The sequence below is a fragment of the Anarrhichthys ocellatus genome, unplaced genomic scaffold (genome assembly GCF_004355925.1).
Source record: "Anarrhichthys ocellatus isolate YVR2014 unplaced genomic scaffold, GSC_Weel_1.0 scaffold8, whole genome shotgun sequence".
Taxonomy (NCBI): Eukaryota; Metazoa; Chordata; class Actinopteri; order Perciformes; family Anarhichadidae; genus Anarrhichthys; species Anarrhichthys ocellatus.
The window spans coordinates 765204-784260 of record NW_022280038.1 but is presented as its reverse complement, the minus strand read 5'-3'; the positions used below and the strand labels follow the sequence as shown (position 1 = coordinate 784260).

At 43.3% G+C, this 19057-nt stretch overlaps 1 protein-coding gene across 9 annotated transcripts in view; it reads left to right on the top strand.

Moving 5' to 3' along the window:
* The first annotated feature begins 830 nt into the window (after positions 1-830).
* akap13 (A-kinase anchoring protein 13) overlaps positions 831-19057 on the top strand; it is a 93394-nt gene continuing 75167 nt past the window's right edge. For 7 of the 9 annotated variants that reach the window (XM_031848725.1, XM_031848726.1, XM_031848722.1 and 4 more), the window contains exons 1-2: positions 831-1078; positions 14306-14349. In XM_031848725.1, coding sequence (XP_031704585.1) covers positions 14317-14349 — 33 coding nt within the window. In that variant the 5' untranslated portion in view covers positions 831-1078; positions 14306-14316. The other 2 variants (XM_031848721.1, XM_031848728.1) reach the window with 2 other exon arrangements.

Here is a 19057-nt window from a genome sequence, read left to right as displayed (position 1 = left end):
CCGCTGGTTTCCAGTGCTTGGACCAAAGGTTACACATAGTTAGACATAGTTTGGACCATATCTGTGGTAAACGCCTTCTCAGTCTGCTTCTTGACCTCAGATCAACACCTTCACCGTCCAATAACTGCAGTAATATTCAAACTGTTTCTCTGTCAGGCACAATTCAGTGTAACCAACACTTTTGGTGCATCCATCTGTAACCATGACACTGACCAGATGTTTCCAGTTGCTGTTCAATGAAGGTCGCCACCTCAGCCACATCGCTTTTATTCTTTCTACACCAGAGCTGCTTCTTGCTTGAAATCCTTTCAAGGGTGTGTTAGTACAATCCCATGTGAATCAGCAAGCAATTGAAGTATTTCATCTGTTGTAAAGCCACGTTTAAAGTAGTCTTAAATGTACTCACAATCCATTTCTATGTCAAATGTAGGGTAACCTATTCCAAAGAGCTTCTTCTATGACTGTTGTGTTTAAGTATATTATAATTTCTACTTTCTATCTCATAATTATGACTTTCTATCTCATAATTATGACTTTCTATCTCATAATTTTGACTCTCCATCTCATAATTTCGACTTTCTATCTCATAAATATGACTTTTTAGCTCATAATTTTGACTTTATATCTCATAATTATGACTTTTTATCTCATAACTATGACTTTATCTCACAATTTCGACTTGCTATCTTTTTTTTTTTTTTTTTGCCTGTAGAAATGGGCTTCCATACATTTGGCCTCCCTCGCGGCTGAAAATGTACTTCCTGTAGTCTGAACTCCTCGAAGAAACCCAATGCAAATAGGGCTTATAACAGCCCCTCGTGCAGACTCCTCCCACCGAGTTGTCCTGGGAAACACTAACAACTGTTAGAAAGTGCACTCAAGCCTCCTGTTTCTGGACGGGGACACTTTGGTGGGAGACCCGCACCGCCGCTCATCCATTTTAACCCACGGTACAACACTTTTTAACAGGATAAATTGGGCCCAGCTCCAAACACTGCGAGTCCGTCCAGGAGGAATATTATGCGTCCGAAAGCCGCTTCTTCGGCTTCTTCTTCACGCTGAGCCTCATCTGCTCGAGGTAAGAGGAGCCTGTCGGTAACTGTGTGACTGATGTGAATGTGACTCTGGCGTTACTTTGTATCTTTCTTCGGCGAAGTGGTTTAATGGCTGCTGTTTGTTTTTTTAAACGTGTTGCTTGGTAGCCATGACATCGTAATTCAGAGCCCCGGAGGGGTTCAATGGGGGAACTTCTCACGTTTCTGTGAACTCGGCGACAACGAGGACGAACCCGGCTGTCCCACAGAAGTGTAAAATGATACTAACGTTACACAAAAGCGGCGAAAGTACAGTGTAGGCTACGAAATATTCAAACTACAGCAGTTAAAAGTGAAGTAAGCTAACGTTACTACAAACTCCCCTCGTTAGCACCAAAGACTTTAAGGCCATTAAGGAATATTTAAGATGCCTATAAAAAAGCACTTGGCATGATGAAATACGATATGAAAAGAAATAGTGTGAATATATGGAAAACGAATTGAAGTACGAATTAAAGACCAAATATTCATATTATGTTTGGAAAAGTCACACGTGACGTTGAGTCACTGTGTGGTGATGAAGTCAAACTGGAAACGTAACGGACAAATTAGAGAAATTTGCCTTGCTTTGCATGATTAATCAGTACCAAATGACACAGCTCCAGAATGGCATAACGTCGCTTTATATAACTGGACAAATGATAAATACTGACTAAAATGCCCAGCTTTAACTGCCCACATTGTAATGATCACATCTGCAATAAACATTCCCTCAAGCACAATAAGATCATCATAAAGTCACAGTGTGACAGCACAGACACACCTCATCTGGGACTATTTTACTCCTCGAGAAAGGTCAGTTGCACAAGCCCTGTGTTTTACGTTAGTGGGAGGGGTCTGCACTCACGTAAAGAAGAAAAATTAATTTGCACTTGCTTGACCTCACCCACTTCAAAGCATTCAACAGGACTGGGCGCGCAAACATGGCCGCCCCTCTGGTCTCCCATGTGGTAACACACCCATTGGGGGAAACGCATCTTCTTCACTTCCTGGATGTACTTGGACCTTGTTATTCTACTCCAGCTATAGCGAACCACCTCAATAAAATGTGCCTTCACTTTCTGCCCGAGAGCATGAATTACAATGGCCGGACACAGTTGTCGGTCCCTCCTCCAGCATTGACCCTCGTCGTCACTGGTTTTGACCTCTCGGATATTTTGAGAATCTGTTCCTCTTGCTGCCATTGCGGAGGCTCTTTACACTCAGTGTTGAGGTATTTTATCGCTCCCTCTGTAGTCAAGCGGGCGGTCGAGTCATCTGCCTCTTCTTGTGTCTCCATGTGGAGGCTTTCCACGGTGGGACTGGCCTGTAAATGGGAGCGTCTGCCTTTTGAATGTTGGCCAAGTAGTCACTTTGCTCATTTTGTAACTTTTATGCATTAAAGGGAATTTGCTCCAGCTTTACAGTGACACACTGGGAATCGGGCGTTACCAGTGTTCTACCGGTGGCTCCGCTGGGAGATTGTTGGCTTTTTTTGTGCCTTGCTCATTAGCATGTTGTAGAGGGAAGAGCATCCAGTGAGTGCTTGGATTTTAACCACCAACCATTCGGTTCATAAACCTTCCTTTTACCACATTTGACTCAGCTCTTTTACAACCATTCTAATATGTGTGTTTGCGTAATCTGGGCGTGTGTTACGGCATTTATCAAGTGTATGTAGGTTTCTCAGCTGTTCAAATGAACAAAAGTCTCAACATTATTAGCTCATGTGGTTTTTTTGCAGTACAATGATTTAAAGGGACGTGTGGAGGGTTTTCATTTTAAGATGCTGAATATGAAGTTATAGCAAATGCTGCTGTCTTCTTAAAGCAATCCATATAGTCTTAAATGTCCTGAATATCAGGACCGCCGTGCTGTTTTTAATCAGTGGAAATGTAAGACAGTAATGACGATCTTTATATGCAAAGAAATACAAAAGGAAGAATGTAAACCCCATAATGAGATATCGACACATTCCACTGATTGCAAGCATCAGGAAGCAGCAGACGAGGCTACAGTTGAGTTTGCATTTTTCCTCACAAGGCTATCAGCGGAAGACTACACAACGGTTCCTGCTAAACAAAGAAACGTATTAGTTTAGCCTCTTACGTGTCGCTGACGGCAAACTTTTAGGCTCAGTTCTGAGGCCGTCTCCAGTCAGGGGTAAGTATTCAGCTCCAGCACAACAGACGCATGAAAGAGGAGTTGGCCTTCCCATTGAGAGCACCATAAATTACCAGGAGGATTCTGCCGGCTCCAAGCTGAACCCAGCCAATTTCTCATCCTCACAAAGCCCCTAAGTTAATGATGATGGAGGATATGCACGGTGTCAGCCTTGTAATTACACCATATTTACTATAGAATGGAAGGAAGTCTTACAGGTACGAGGTGGCGAGGCGGGCTGAATTCCCCCGCTGAGATCCACAATGAGGCCTTGACTCGCCTTTTTTGTTATTGTTACGACTGGGATCACTGGAATCCTCTCAGCACGCCGAACGGCAGCCGCACTCGTTCCCAAACAGGAGCCACCTCTGCAGCTCGTACACAGTTTGTGCCCCCGGGGTGGACTTATCAGGCAGACTTTGTTGTTAATTGCTACTGTGCCTGTGGTGGTTCCACATCTTTCTAAGAACTAAAAGCATTTGTCAACTTTGCCGGCCAGAAGTTTGTCTTAAAATAAAGCGTGTCTCTTGTATGAAAATGTGCAGCAGGGAAGGCAGGACGGTGATTTGAGAGACCGTCCTGTTACCAATCGTACAGGAGTGGATCATAGCACTGCTGTGCTGTACATTCACCTTTACACATTATTGTTTACATCTACGTTCTGGTTGATCAGATTGGGTCTTGTAAATATGCATAAAGTGTCATCTCACTCAGGTCTGATAATGGGAAAAAAAGAAGTCCTCCAGAAGTGGTCAGACTTGCATTAATGACAATGTGTGGATGCTAGAAGTCTCCATGCGGACGGAAATAAACCATAAGTGTGCCGATCCACCAGGAAGCAAACAAAAAACAAAAGGAAGACATGACAATGCAGTGATGCAAATAGATACATACTTGCAAAAAAAAACAACAGATTGTCAGGTTGGATGGAGTCTAAACCAGCTGGTGTATTCACTGTTTGGTTCAAAGATATCTGGAAGAAACTCTTCTCCTGTGTACGCACTGCAGTCAGATTTCAGTAATGCATACAGGAGATGATTACCTGTGAATGGACTCCGTCGTGGGCTGAAGTGTGATCCTTGTTGGAAGACTTACGCCAAACACAGAGACTCCTCTCTGCTGCTGAGAAACATATTCTGCCCGGGTTAAAGCACTTTTTTTTTTTTTTTTTAGGGCATTTAATGTCTTTATTGATGGTAATAAGTGAAGAGATGACAGGAGGACAACCGAATAAAAAGTCAGTTGTACTGGTGTAAAAGTATTCAGGCACATTAACAGGTACTCTTCTTAAGTACAGTTGTGAGGCACTTGTACTTAACTTAAGTGTTTTCATTTCATACTACTTTATACTTCTATATACTTTAATACTACTCCGCTAGATTTCTGAGGTATGTTTTCACTCTGCCAGATTCATACAGCAGCTATCGTTATTAGTTACTTTGCAGATTGACATCACACATGCAAGATGTATAATCATTTTATAGAATATGATCCGATGTGACAGATTAAGATACCAACTTTAAACAAAAGCTGTTCAAATTAGCTCCACCTGCTCCACCAGTTGCAACATGAAACTATGCAACTAATGATTATTTATGGAAATCAATGAATCTACATATTATTTTCTCAATTAATTCATAGATTGATAGTCTGTAAAACATTAGAAAACAGTAACAAGTGCTCTGGCGCTATTTCAGAAAAAAACTATATTTAACACATCTCCCTATAATAAATGGTTGAGGTTGAGCGGCTGTTTCATGGACACCGTCGTCATCCACGAGACCTCCTCTCTGTGTGTTTTCGTGGCTCTCATTACAGCGGATTATTTTGTCTGTTTGATAGATAAAGAGAGCGGAGAGAACCACAACACTTTAATGTGCAGAAAGCAGAGGCAGGATAGCTGTAGTCCCACCAGTGCCACCTGACCTGTGGCCCGCAGGCTCCGCCTCTCCTGTCTGACATCAGCGCTTTGATCTGCCTACTGTCTGTGTTAGCACAAAGCCATATTTAGCTCGGTGTAATCAGTCCGGCGAGAGCTCGCATGTCCGCTACTCAGGGATGCCTGCCTAGTATAAACACACCTGCTCTCCCCGGTGGACTTCCCATGACTTTAATGTGCACCTGAAGGAGTCTGCTCGCAGCCGTCGTCATCAAACAGGCCGAGGGTAAGGTTTCACTTTTAAAAAAAAAAGTTACTCTGTAGTTTGAGGTGACAGTTCAGCAGGCGGTGTGTTGTAGGTGTGTGTGGTCATTTAAACAAAAGCATTATAATAGAGGAAGTGACACATCGATATACTCCCCAGGGCAAAGTTTGACTATGATTCACGCACAGGGCCTAGAAACGTCTGCCTCGTGATACCACTTAATGGTTTTGATAACGACATGTGTGACCGCCGTTACATTCAGTTGTGATTGGGCCTCTGCTCATGGGACATTTTTATTTCTGCGCACACATTTCCTCGTTTGCTAAAACTATGAATTCAGCATGAATTGTATGTTATTATAAAATCCCTGATGTATTTCTGTAAGGATGGAATATGGAGGCTTCACTCATATAAAGTTGAAATCATTTCAATAACAAAAATATTGTGTTTTCGTTCAGTTTAACACAAAAGATATGAGCCTGTTTTTTTTTTGCTTGTTTGCTTCTCCACCTTAACCTAATTTGTGGTCACATGGTGCATTCAAAGGCCGTCATTGGTCGCATGTAACAGGTTTGCTTTGTCTAAAATATATGGACCTGAATTTAGAAACTGAATGTTGGCCTTTTTAAAATATTGTCAAATTTTGTCAAAATGTAAAATGACGAGAAAACCAATCTACACGTGTAGAATCAGTGGAGTGCCCCTTTAAAAAATACATGAAGCATGTGTCAGTAGTGCTTAAGTAATAAGACAGGATCTTCTATCCAACGTTTTTGCGGTTTGATACAATACTTAAGTTGATGTTCTTGAACAATCAGTGAGAAGTTAGAAGTCCATACTTTTATTAGTTTCCTGTTTGGGAAACCGAGCGTTCCTGTGGGCTGAGAGGCCGCCTGTTACGTCGATGGAACCAGTGGGGGGAAGTGAGCAACTCTGTGTACAATCCAGTTCCCAAAACCATTGCGGCAGTTTTAGTTTCACACTTCTCTGGCTGTTTTCGAACAGTTTCTAAAGAACCAGAGAGTGGGTTGAAATGTGTCATCTGGTTGGAGTGTAGCATGTCGGAAAGACCCTGGAAAGGTCACCAGTGTATCGCAGGGGTAAACACACACACACACACACACGCACACACACATATGTGCGGGCAATTTTGAGTTTGTGATTGACCAAACTTGGAGCTGAGAATTAAGCCCAGAATCTTCTTTGAGTGAGAAAACAGCACTAACTGAAAGGCCATTATGAGGCAAAGCTTAGGGGTCGTACATACTTTGTTGACTGGTTTGTTAATTGCAGTGATGTAGCAACCATTACTGCAGTGGGGTTGATGTTAATCTGATCGGGCCTGCTGTGAGGCTGAGGTTTGCTTTGCTCGGAATTCTCCAGGCTAAACCTGTTATTTAGTCCCCAACGAGACTAACATCCACTTTCCTTTTCGCTCCCCGTCTTTCTGTGTTTTCTTTGCCCCCACTTCGTCGTCTTTTCAACATCAGTTTGTCTTTCCACGCGCCGCGGTTGAAATGAGTAAGTTCAGAAGGTTGCCGGTGAAATGTCATATTGATAATTTTGAGAGATTTTTGCACCAGTGTCTGCTCCTGTAAATACGTTGAAATCCACATCGCTTACCCAGCTGTCGGCCGTCACGATCCTGTGAGAAATTGGATTGGCAAGTGCAGCTGAATTCAAGTAACAGAAATTGCCCTGTTGATTGCGTAATGTGTTGAACATTTACCGAACGTGCAAAGTTGAACAGCATTTTTGTCCTTCTGCAGGTTTCAGGTCCTTTATTGAATTTACCAGCACAAACATTTCATCAGAAAACCACAACACCCTTCAGACGTCCCTTTAAACGTTAGCCTAAAATATAGCAGAAGCACTGTTATTTGCTTAAAGGAAATGTTGGACATTTTGGACAATTGGTTTATTTGCTTTCTTGCTGGGAGTTTGACAAGAAGATTGATATTACTCGCTTGTTTGTATGAAGTATGAAGCCACCGCCAACAGCCAGCTAGCTAGCTTAGCATAAATCCTGAAAGTAGGGGGAAACAGCTAGCCTTGCTAACGCTCTAAATCTTGTTTGTTTCCAAAACCCTAAAGTGTAAAAACAACATTTCCCTGTTGTGTGGTTGGTAATGTAACAGAGTTTTTCTTGGCTGGACAACTAACTTCCTGCTTGGTAACTGGTCCTGGCCAGGAAATAGTTTGGCATATAATCCTCCATAAAACTACAAATTGTCATTTTTACACTTTCAACATTTAAGTGAGCTTTAGAGGTGCTCTGGAGAAAGCCAGGCTATCTATTCCCAGTCTTTATGCTAAGCTAAGCTAGCCGGCCGGTAGCTTCAAACATACCATTCAGATGTGACAAAGGTATCAAAAAAAGTGAACAAGCAAATTTCCCAAAATGTCTAACTATACCCTTTTAAAAGATGTCTACAGAGCGCCTGATGGCTGTGGAAACCGAGGGGGGAGGGGGGCATCCAACCTGGGAAGGAGGGCCGATCAAGGCCCGGGCCCTGATGCGCCTCACAATTAGATAATGCTATCTGGGCCCACAGGTATTTGGTTTCAGTGGAGAGGGTAATAACTGTCACCAAACACTGAGGAGACCTTTCATCCCCCCGGCCTCGTGTTGTCGGCCAGCACTTGTGTGCAGTCCCGTGCACAGAGCAGCTTTTGTGCGGCGGGGCAAGGTCACATCACCACGACGGCCTCATATCTGTCCGCGGGGACAATAGCGAGGTTTGATTAAACTCAAACAGCCGTGACTATCTAAATGGCAGTCAACATCGTGCGTCCGAGTTACCGTGGCGTGCTTGTTGAGGAGGTGACTTAGGGCTGACTAATTTAGCCGTGCCCCAGAAGAGCAGGGGCTGATAGTTAACCGTAAAAAAAAAAAGAAGAATAGAAAGAAACACACAAAGAGGTTCAACACAGAGGCCGAAGCACTTTGGTCGCAGTGGTAGGCCAGTACCTAGTGGTTAACCCGGGGGAGAAGGCATGAGAGGTTAAACAAATGTCTGAGTTAAACATCAAACCCGACTGAGCCACGCAGAGCCGTAATCCCCCCTTGAAAGGCTTTGATTCCAAACTATTTACTTTTACTAAAAGAAATGTACCAGGTAATTCCTCATTAATTTGAGTGACATGGTCGGCAAGAGTTTTAGAAGTCTTGGAGTTGCGAGTCAGACGTGTCTCATGTTTGCGATGAGACTTTTATCCGGACAGTCCTTCAGCAAATCTATTTTTTTTTTAAATAGATTTGCTCCAGCCCTTCCAGATCTTCCAGAGAATAAAGGGAAGTTAAGAGGCGTTAGGAATGAACTCTCCTCAGGCTTAAATCAGCACGGAAGCTCTCCCTGGCACTCTTCATCTGCCATTTGGTGGAGGCTTTTATAGCCAAAGCTCCTTACTGTACCTTTACAGCTAGAGCAAGACGCCTGAGCGGGTCCTTGAACCCTTAAACCTGGCAGCGCTTGTCGAAGTGCCAGTGCCAGTGTTGTTGCTCACAATTGAAAAACTATTCCATGTGGATTTTATGTCTAGACAAAGATGTCTTGTAGGTGATATCTATGTGTATCTGTGGAAAAACACACACAAAAACAGGCAGAAAAGAGAAAGTATCCAGGCCGGTTGTCCTGAGACTAGAGGGGGCAATTAGGGGTATTAATGATGAACCATTAACCAACAATATAAGAACTTTGGCAGTTTAATGCTAATCATTTAAAAATAAATATTAAAAACGCTGAGCTGAACGGCTTTTCCCTTGAAGGAGAGTAGCATGTCCACCTTAAAGGTCACAAAAGGCTTCGGGGCTAACCCCCTTCAATTTAATCAGGTGATAAGCCAGACACAAGAACCTGGCTCGGGTCTTGAGGAGGTCTGGCATTTATTCACTGATTTTAAAAATATATATGCATACCCTACAGCTGCAGATAAATAATGGATTTAACCCGTTTTTTGTGCAGCGGTTCTTGCTGCAGCTGGGCAGCTAGTGAGGCACGAGGGTCCGCTGTCGGTCAGAAGTTTTTATTAATTAGCATCCGTTATCTACATTGACATTGTTCAAGTTAATTAATGGCCAATGGGAGGTTTTTGACCCCGAAAGACTGCAGCGTGAAGCTTTGAGGCGATAAAACACTGATCTGTGCATCGAGTTCAAACGATCCATGTGACCTCTTCTAGTTCAAGTAACTGCACTGGATTCTGAGCTACTGGCTTCCATTTTTTTTTTTTGGCCGATGTTAAGATTTAAAACTAGGAGTTGGTCTGTAAATCCCCATTATATGCATGGCTCAATGCCAGCTGTTGAGGAAAAGCATTATTATTAATTTCATTGTCAAGGCAAGTGCAACAAGTACAATGAGACGCATTGTTGGACGTTGCCTTTATGAACTTTATTTCCCAATATTGATTGCATTTTGTTGATTAGATTAGTCCGCCACAGGTGCGATAATGACCCTGTAAATGACTTAAAGGGCAACGCTATGCTGCAAGTGGGCACGTAGATCGTGGTTGCAGGGTGGAGTTAGGTTAGCACCTTTTTAAACCACGTGGCTTTTATTTCCCGAAGTGTTTTTGAAAACACCCAATGGTCTTCATGGCAACGAAAAACCCCGACCTGCACCTAGCACGTGCGTTTGTTTTAGTGCATTAAAGAGATGTGGCCTTTGGACAAGAGGACTGGGATGTTCACAGAGGACGCCTCTGAGGGAGCGGCGCTGACGAGAAAAAGATTATGTTGACGCCGTCACGGGCCTCTAGCCACCTCTGACCTACCCACTGTTTACCCTTCTTACCGTCAATGCACTGCTCGCTTGCATGTTCTAATGTCGTCTATAGTAGAGTCTCTTTGATCTGGAGGATTTAGAAAAAGTTCAAGAAGATTACATGCCTTTACAGGATGACGCTAAAGAGAAGGGCAGCACGTAGTAGAAGTACAGGCATGGCAAAGAAAACCACCTGATTACACATGAATTTGGATTTATTTTGGATTCCAAGCATGAATGTATCGATGTGTGTGTGTCTGTTTAAAGCTTTAGTTTACTCGAACAATGGACACTTTGATGTAATTTAGATTTTCAAAGCTGAAAATCACCATCTTAAAGGTTACCCGGGGACGTTTTCACCTATCGTAGTGCCATTTATTTTTGAGTATGTCCCTGTTTGTTTAGCTGTTTGTTTTGTGTGTGTGATGCAATACACATGTCATACACTTATTTGACATTTTACCACTGAAATACATTTGGCAGTAACACACAAAGATATGCAGCAATGTGCCAGCGAAGACGGGAAAGAAGAGAACTGCCCAAGAGAGAGACCTCCTTGTCACTGACGAAGAGTGCTGACTATTCGCTCATACGCTGCGGTGGTGGTCTGCCCCGCGTGCATGTGCATTGTGTCGGGGGAATCGTCAGCTGTTGATTGGGGAGGGGCGTAGTCCAGATTAATGAGTTGTGAAGCTAATCCTGTTCATCCCCCCTCATTCACGCTGCAGTCACATGGCTATCACGGCTTATTTTGATAGCCGGGGCACCCGTAACGAGGCCCATTCACGAGCCTGACTCGGAGCATCAGCGCTCCTATCCCGGCACTGAGGGGCTGTTTGTCTCTTGATTTATTGGTTCATTTGGGACGGCCGCGCACTTGAACGCGGCTGCCTCTCTTGTGGCCTTCCTGCCGTAAAAGAAGAGGATTCGGTTTTAACGGCGGTTCAAAGGCAGTTTGGGCCATAATGGAGACTGTTAAGGAGCTGAGCCGAAGGCTGTCTGCCCCCAGTGTTTTAGGTGGAGTTAATGGGTTGTGTAATCTCTATAAGCAGGTGTTGGGTGGCCGTAGGGTGAGCTTAGGGGGATGTCATTTCTCAAGGTTCTTCTGTTACCAGAGAAGGAATACGTGTTCTTTTTGCTGTATTACATGGCCAGCGCGCAGGTTATGTTACTTACCCATCTCGTTTGAATAAAACAGATAAGAAGAATGTCTGACGGTGGGATTTTGTGCAGACTTTGAGTCAATTATTGTCTGAGGATAATAAAAACGCCTGTTTAGTTTCATTCAACTTTGGCTTTGTGAAGGACTATATTTGTAGGATTTTGTGGTTTTAAAAACAGGTAGAAAGGTTGGTTTCCAATGTCTTTTCCAGTTTTACCATTGAACCGTGCATTACCTGACGTGTTTACTGTAACTTCACCTATAAATCCAGCTATTATCCACATGCAGCACAGACATTGTGACACAGAAATCAGTGTCATTTCTGTTCTTTCCAGGAGTTTCAGTCAGAAATGACTTCTATTTTAGAAATCCCCCCCGCCATGTCCTTTCTGAATGACTGCTGCTGCCCAAAGAGAGGAACTGTTTGACCAGATTACACCCACCAAACTGTACCACGGTGGGGTCAACCACAGACAACTGATTCAAGGCAGCCTGGTGAACAGATATCACACCTGCACTGAGGCATATTTTTGATGTTATCATTGTATCAAGTGACTCCTCATCTTGTGAAGGAGTCTCTTGTTGCAAAGAACACTAAAGAATGACCCTATATGCAACTTGTAGCTTTTCTTTAATTCATTGTTTCAAAGTTGGCGGACGGTTGAAACAAGCTCAGAAGAGCCAAAAGCACGCTAGCTGTGTAGCACAAAACAGCGAAACAGCGAGTCAAAAACATATAGCTTAAAAGTTGTAGTTATAATAAAAAGTAATACTTAAAGTTAACTAAATATTGAAAAAACGTTTGTCAGGTTGGCCAGAAACTCCCCACAAAGTGGTCAATTGCTAACACATTAGCCTTAACTAGCATATTAGCCACATTAGCATGGCACGGGCTGTGTTTCTGAGAGTCTCTCTACCTCCTAGTGGTGAGAAAATGTAATGTATTCACAAATAGTTTTCTGTTTAGATAAAGCATTTAGTGAATTGTCCACTAAGCATTAGTATTTCCCTGCAGAACTTAACTAAAAGCACAACGGGACCCTTCCAACCATATGGTAGCTTGATTACACAGAGCCACAGCCTACTACTTCATACTGGCTAACTAGCTTAGCTTGACAGCTACACTAAAGGGGACGTTTTGGATGTATGTGGTAATGTCGCTCACAGGCCCCTCCATGAATCCAAAGCAAGCAGTGGAGAAATTTACACCCTGTGATGATGCAGCATAGCTTCCTTTGTGTGGATAATTTTTTTTATTGTGTGATCGATGAAGCTGAAACTGTAAATGTGATAATTTCTAATAGATATACGTAAACAAAACAACAACGGTGCGGTGGCAGACTGAGCTGAACGAGGTGACGGGGGGAAAACCTTCCCCTGGATCAATAGAAGTTATCAACTCTGTCCTCAGCAGTGTGACGCAACACGCCTACTTCCTGGCAAATATGTTCCTTATTGTGTAATAAGATGTCACGTAAAATGAAAATGTCTGCTAACAGTGGAAGCACCCTCGTGTAAGACCTGTGGAGTGGTTCAAAAAAAGAGAGCGCCGACAGATGTCCAAAATTATGCAAATACAAAAGAGCCGGTGAGCCCGTTGGGGACATAATGCGAGAGTCTTATCAGTCGAAGTCATGCATGTGGTGAATAAGCTATTCCCTGGCTCACTGCACTTAAGGCAAGAGGATTAGACTCCAGAGTATTATTAGAGCCGCTGATTATCCCCTTACCTGATGCGCCTAATACCAGCGCGAGCCTGTTTATTTACCAGAAAGGAAGAAAAAAATGTTTTGGATCGGATGGCAGGGAAAAGTGAATTGGCCTCGCCGCTCCTCAGCGCTGTGTTTTTTATTTTTCTCCTGCTGAACTCATTAGGTCCTGGCCTTTTGTCAGCGCCTCCCCCCGCCGCGGGGTTCGTGTGATTAATGCACTGCCGCTGACCACTGAGGCCGGCAGCAAGGACTCGATTTACTGCCAAGAAACGGTGGACAAAAGAGAATTGTCTCTCCGAATAACTGAGGAGAACACGGTTCTCTCGAAAAGCCGAACCGGTCCCTCGACCCGTTTGATGAATGCAAACAGGCCGATGTCTCTTCGAGAGAGGTTTCCAAACCATTTGTCCTCAAGTCAATAGCTGTAATATGTTGTTTTTTTGGGATGTAATTACACACCCACTGCTTCTGACCTTGTGCCCAGAAAACGGCTTTGAGGCCTGCGTCCCAGACGGGAAGTAGGGAATCAAACGTGAACGTCAGCCGGTAAATCCTGCTAACTGATCTTCCCCGGCATTAACCCATGTAGAGGAGGTAGAGTAGTGTGTTTTCGTGCCCGAAACCTCCTTTTTTTTTAAAATTTTGTTTGCTTGCGGAATAACTTACGGGTGATCAGAGGAGGCAGGAGCGCACAAACAGTTTGTCACCATTGCTGCAGCCTGTGTTTGAATAAACAAGCACAAATAGAGGCTTGGCAGTTTTGGTTGGATGATGAGTGTGTGTGTGTGTGTTCCCACGTGTGATTCAGTGTGTGTCCTTTCAGTACTCATGCACTATTAACTTCCTACTGAGTGTTGGGAGGACTGCCAGAGTCGAGCTTAACCGTCTCCTTGTCTGCAACAAAGTTCTGACGCTGCTAGAGCTGATATACATGCAACCCCCCGCCCCCCCAAAAAAAAGACCCCTGGGGTCAAGTGTTGTGTGTTATCTAGGGCAATTTGTTTGCAGGGTTTTTATTCCAGCTAAACACAATACTGGCTCATATATTTCACATATGGCGCAGCAAGAAGGAGAGAGAGTATTGGACCCAGTGCTTGTAAGGATGCCCGAAACACGACTCCAAATGAATGTTGCTCCATGTCTGCTGCTACATGAGCATCTCACCCTCATCAGCTTTATTACATTTTTATATGACAGCTTGTTGCAATTCCCCAACACGTCACCTTGTTTGTGTGTACAGTATATTAGCAAAGCTGTAACCTGTGATTTCTTCTTGTCTTTACAGTGTCCAGGGACATGAAACTCAACCCACAGCAAGCTCCACTCTATGTAAGTATCTCTGTTCATTAGAGATGCACCCATTGCAATTTTCACGGCCGATTCCGTCGTCCCACAGATTCCGATTTTGTACTATAATTGACACCAAGGCTCCAGATTAACTTTTTATTGAGTGTAAAAAAACTCTAAAATTCAAAATGTTATCCTTTTACTTTGTTGTTTGCATAAAAACACATGATTCAAATGTTTAGGAAATACATTTATATTTTTTATATTTAAATATTTGCTTTGATAAAAAAAAAGAATTCGGCATTAATAGTTTTAATTCCATTCTATAAGCTGCTAATAGCTAGTGTTAGGCATGTCATAATTCCCTCTTTACTATCAATTATATATTGCTTTCTCACCAAAAACCTTTAAACTTTTCCAAGATTACGTTTGAACACATCATGATGGCATTATAACCCACCATTGCTCAATACTCATTTTTGCTGAGTGGAGCTTGAACGCATCATAATCAGTGCAGCCTCCGTTAACGTTAGCTGTTTAGCTGCTCCATGCAGACGAGTAGCTAGATCCCTGCAATTACTCTGAGCAGCATGCATGGGAATGAATCATAATAGAAAAAGTGAATAAGTTGGTTGTTCCAAATGTTTTAAGGTTTTTCCTCCACGGTTTATTTTAGACTTTGCGAAGTTTATGTCCTCTTCACTTTCGCACCAAACACGGAAATATGAGACTGACCTGGTTTTCGATCGGCAGCCGATAGATCGGTTCATCTCTACTATTCCCACTAGAACTGACGTAGAAGCCATTTCTTTTTGTCTCTGAATGCCTCAACACACCGTCAGTCCGCTCATACAGCTGTTTCCACACAGCTGTTTCCACACAGCTCCACCGGACCTCTTCTCAGGACCGTGTGCTGTAGGTGTGCTCCTCAAGGTTCGTTTATAGCACCTGTTGGGGCGCTACGAGTTACGCCTTTATCATCCTTATTAGTGCTTTATTACGGAGGTAGATGACCTCGTGTAATTCCTGGATTAGCTCCGCCTACCCGAGAACAGGTCTAACTAACTGGAATAACTGAAAACAAGGGCCAGATAACGGAGAACATGGCATCAGACTGCATGCAAATCAACTGGCTATTAAATGTATTGTTTGCTGACTGTTGTGTGATGTGTCATCATCTTTTACATGTTATCAGTTGAATGAAATGGGAACCACTTGGTCGACTGTTGACATTACAAAAATAGAACAAGATAATGTATTAGGAAGTGACTAAAAACAAGACTGCTGATCTTTTTATCCAAAGCACTTTTTTTTTTTTTGGTGGTTCCAGTTCTCTATTTTTCCAACTCTCAAAGTGTCAGTGTGTTGCACCACCCATTCATGTGATTTTCTTACCCACCAAACTAAAGCTACGCCAGCGTTTGACTCGGCTCAGATGTTGGATTAAATATAGCAGTCATCACAGTTTCGATCTAAGAACAGGAACTTATCCTCTTAAATAATTACTCTGAAAAGGACATATTGAGGCCTAGTTAAGCTGGACGTGTGCCATTTGTCCAAATCAATAGGTGAGCAGGTAATTACAGCTAAGAGCTTTCCGCCAAAGGGGACGCGTGACCTCTTGATTGCTGGATGTTCTTGTTAATTGAGAATTTAAATGTTCTGATTATGCAGACTCTCTCTGTGAGGGTAAAAGAACATGTTGTACTCTGAAGTTTCTTTTGTCCAGGAACCAGAGGCTTTGGCATGTCTTCCAAAGACGTGAAAGGTCATATGAAAGTTCTTTTTGTTCTGTTTCTAACCTTTTTTGATTTACCATCTAGCGTTTGTCAGTCCAGCACTTACCTGGATCTAGGATGAAAGCATGTTTTAGCAGATTGAGTTCCCCCGTCTTGTTACTCTAGGTGAGGGTCAACTGATAAACTGAAATATTAATACCCGCTGCCCCCAACAAGCGGTCAATCTCATGATACCTCTGTCCCTAAATTGTGAATAAATCCCCAAGATGCCTGATTTCCTGTTCAGTTGGACAGAACAAGCTACTTGTTTTATTTCCAGTAATAAACCAAGGCCTCGGGCAATTTCTTGTGTTCCTTGTAGCACCCAATAATGTAATAATGTCCTGAATATTTTTTAAATCAAATTTGCTCTTAACCTGATCCAAAATGTAACCCAATAATGTAATAACTCGACCAATAATGTCATAAAATGTCCTCGATCAGGCGCGCCATTTGTTTTTCAAAATCATAAATGTAATGCAAATGTTTAATGCTTACCAAAGTGCTTTTTTCTTCCTTTCAAGTCATTTGTAATTGCAGAAATTCCATAAGATCAGACGAGGCAAAAAGGACACTTTATCTAATAGGAATCACCAGATGAAAAAGAACATTCAATGGCTGTTGAATCAACTGTTTTGCCTTCATCGCTCGCTGGAGTAGAGTCAGCCATCTCCTGCAGCGTTTAAGTGAAGTGAAACAATAGAGTCTGCACACTAGACAATGCTCACATGAATCACCACCAGTGATGTTTTGCTGGGTCAAGTACGATCCACTTGTTGCACAGTGACCAATCAGCATGGGTATGGGTTAATAAATGTTAATATCAGTCAGGACATTTACATTATTATAGGTTGGGCTGGGATCAGGTTGGTGCAAATTTAATTACATTTGCAGGAAATATACCATTATAGGGTGCAACAGTCCTTTTCCTTATGATGACTGTTTATAAGTCATTTGTGCGTATCGGACATGCACTGATTGCAGTTACATCCGCGGGGGCGCTGCGGTTAATCTGTAGATCAGGCGGGTCGGGGTCATACAAATTGAACACCCTGATTAATAGCAAATGTGTTGCCGGTGGGTGAAATAATGCATCATTCATGAGTGAAAATAACAATTACAGTCTGTACAATGTAAACAGAGCAGAGCTGAGCGACCGAGGCGCAAAGTTCATTTTCCTCCGTCAAGTTTATAACTGCAGTTAGCTTTGCTGCTTAAATGGTCCCACAGTAAAAAATCTGCGCACCCGTTTGTGTGTGTGTGTGTGTGTGTGTGTGTGTGTGTGTGTGTGTGTAGGCAAGAGTGGCTCACACACATTAACCACCCGGACAACCGGATCTGTGATTTATACCCAGAGCGTTCGGTGGAACCGGGCGGGCGGCCGGGCCTCATTAGACATCAGGCCTTCAGCACTTATCACCGCCGTTCCCAGTAAGATAGGTCATAGGGGTTAAGTAGTCGCTCTGTAATTGCAGCTCTTTAAAAAACACCATCCAGAGCGACTAATAACGACAGTGCCAGTTTGTAGATAGAAACAACCGCTAGTAAAGAGGTCAAGAGGTGCTCTTGCGATATTACTTTGACCAAAAAAAATTGCTTTTAACGAAGAAGTGTTTGGCAAAGTAATGAGTTTTTTTTCAAGAGCAACGCGAGGAAGTAGAGAGGGTTAAATGATGTGTTGGGCGGCCCGAGGATGAGTTTTCTGTCAGTAACGGAGATCGAGTCCTACCTGCTGCTCTGGCTGCGAGCAAACACGTCATTTACATTGTTGGCGTTTGGACAGTGTGTTTTCCTGAGTGGCTTTTACAAGTAGATGAGCGGGTCAGGTCTCTAAACACAGGACGCGTGGCTGTGGAAGCCGTGGTGCTGATGGAACCTGTGTCCTCTCCGCTGCCTGTTGGTCCGTAGCTGCAGTGGAAGGGTGCTGTAGATGTGTGTGTAGCTTGATAAATGCTCTGGACCTGATTTAATGCGCGTCCGTCTCATGAAACTTGCCGACCAGCGAGTAAGATTTCCATAAATTGTCTCCTAAATTTTCCAGCAGCAGCAGCAGCCACTTTTTGATGGGTTAACAGGCTGTTTTAAATCACGGCAGCTCTTTACAGAACATCAAATGTGTAGTGTTGTCCATTTATATACATTATTTTTTTAATTGTTATTACAGCAGTTTCCACGCAACGGGACTGACTAAAAGCTAGAAAGGTAGGTCTGTTGTATGTACAGTAATTCATGACGAGAGAAAATCTTCGAGGTGCCATGGGACGTCTTCACAATTAGTTTGAGTGCTGAAGTGGAGCAAAACTTCCAAATTGCGCTGCTCATTAGTCAGAAATCCAGCCAGCGGGATGAACATGAATTTAGACTGCATAATGACTTCTTTTAAAAATGAATCATTAAAAGCAACTTCGGTGAGAATTCATACGTGGAGGCCTTAAAATCCAAAGCTGCTTTTACCTGGTGAGTTGATGCCAGCATACAGTTGCAGGACTCGCACGTGCATCTTTAAGAAGTGTGGGGGTTGGGGGGGTTCAGAGCCTCCAGCTGTTCTTTTGATGTTGCTTAATAGTGGCCTGTCCCCCAGCTGAAGCGCCGTGATTGGCAGGTCAATACCCCAGCAGGTCACTTTGTTAAGTACCTATTACCAGCAGAGAGCACAGTCACACGGTGCAGCTGAGTGGCATCCATTGGTGCACGTCACCCGGCTTGAAAGGTGCTGGTTTGCTTTTTCAAATTCTCCCTTTGCTTTTCTTATGTCCGTATAGCGAGGACGCTGGACTTCCTTTCGCATCGAAAACGGTTTCATTGACACGCGCAGCGCAAACTCACAAATCCACCGAGGTGCCGCTCTGCTCCCTATTTTCCCGATCTGGGCCGGGGATAAAGGATGAGGTTTTAATGGAGAGAGTGTCACGTCTGCTGGCTTCCTGCCCATCTACAACTCACTTATGCCAGCGGCCCCTGCTCTGCTTGTT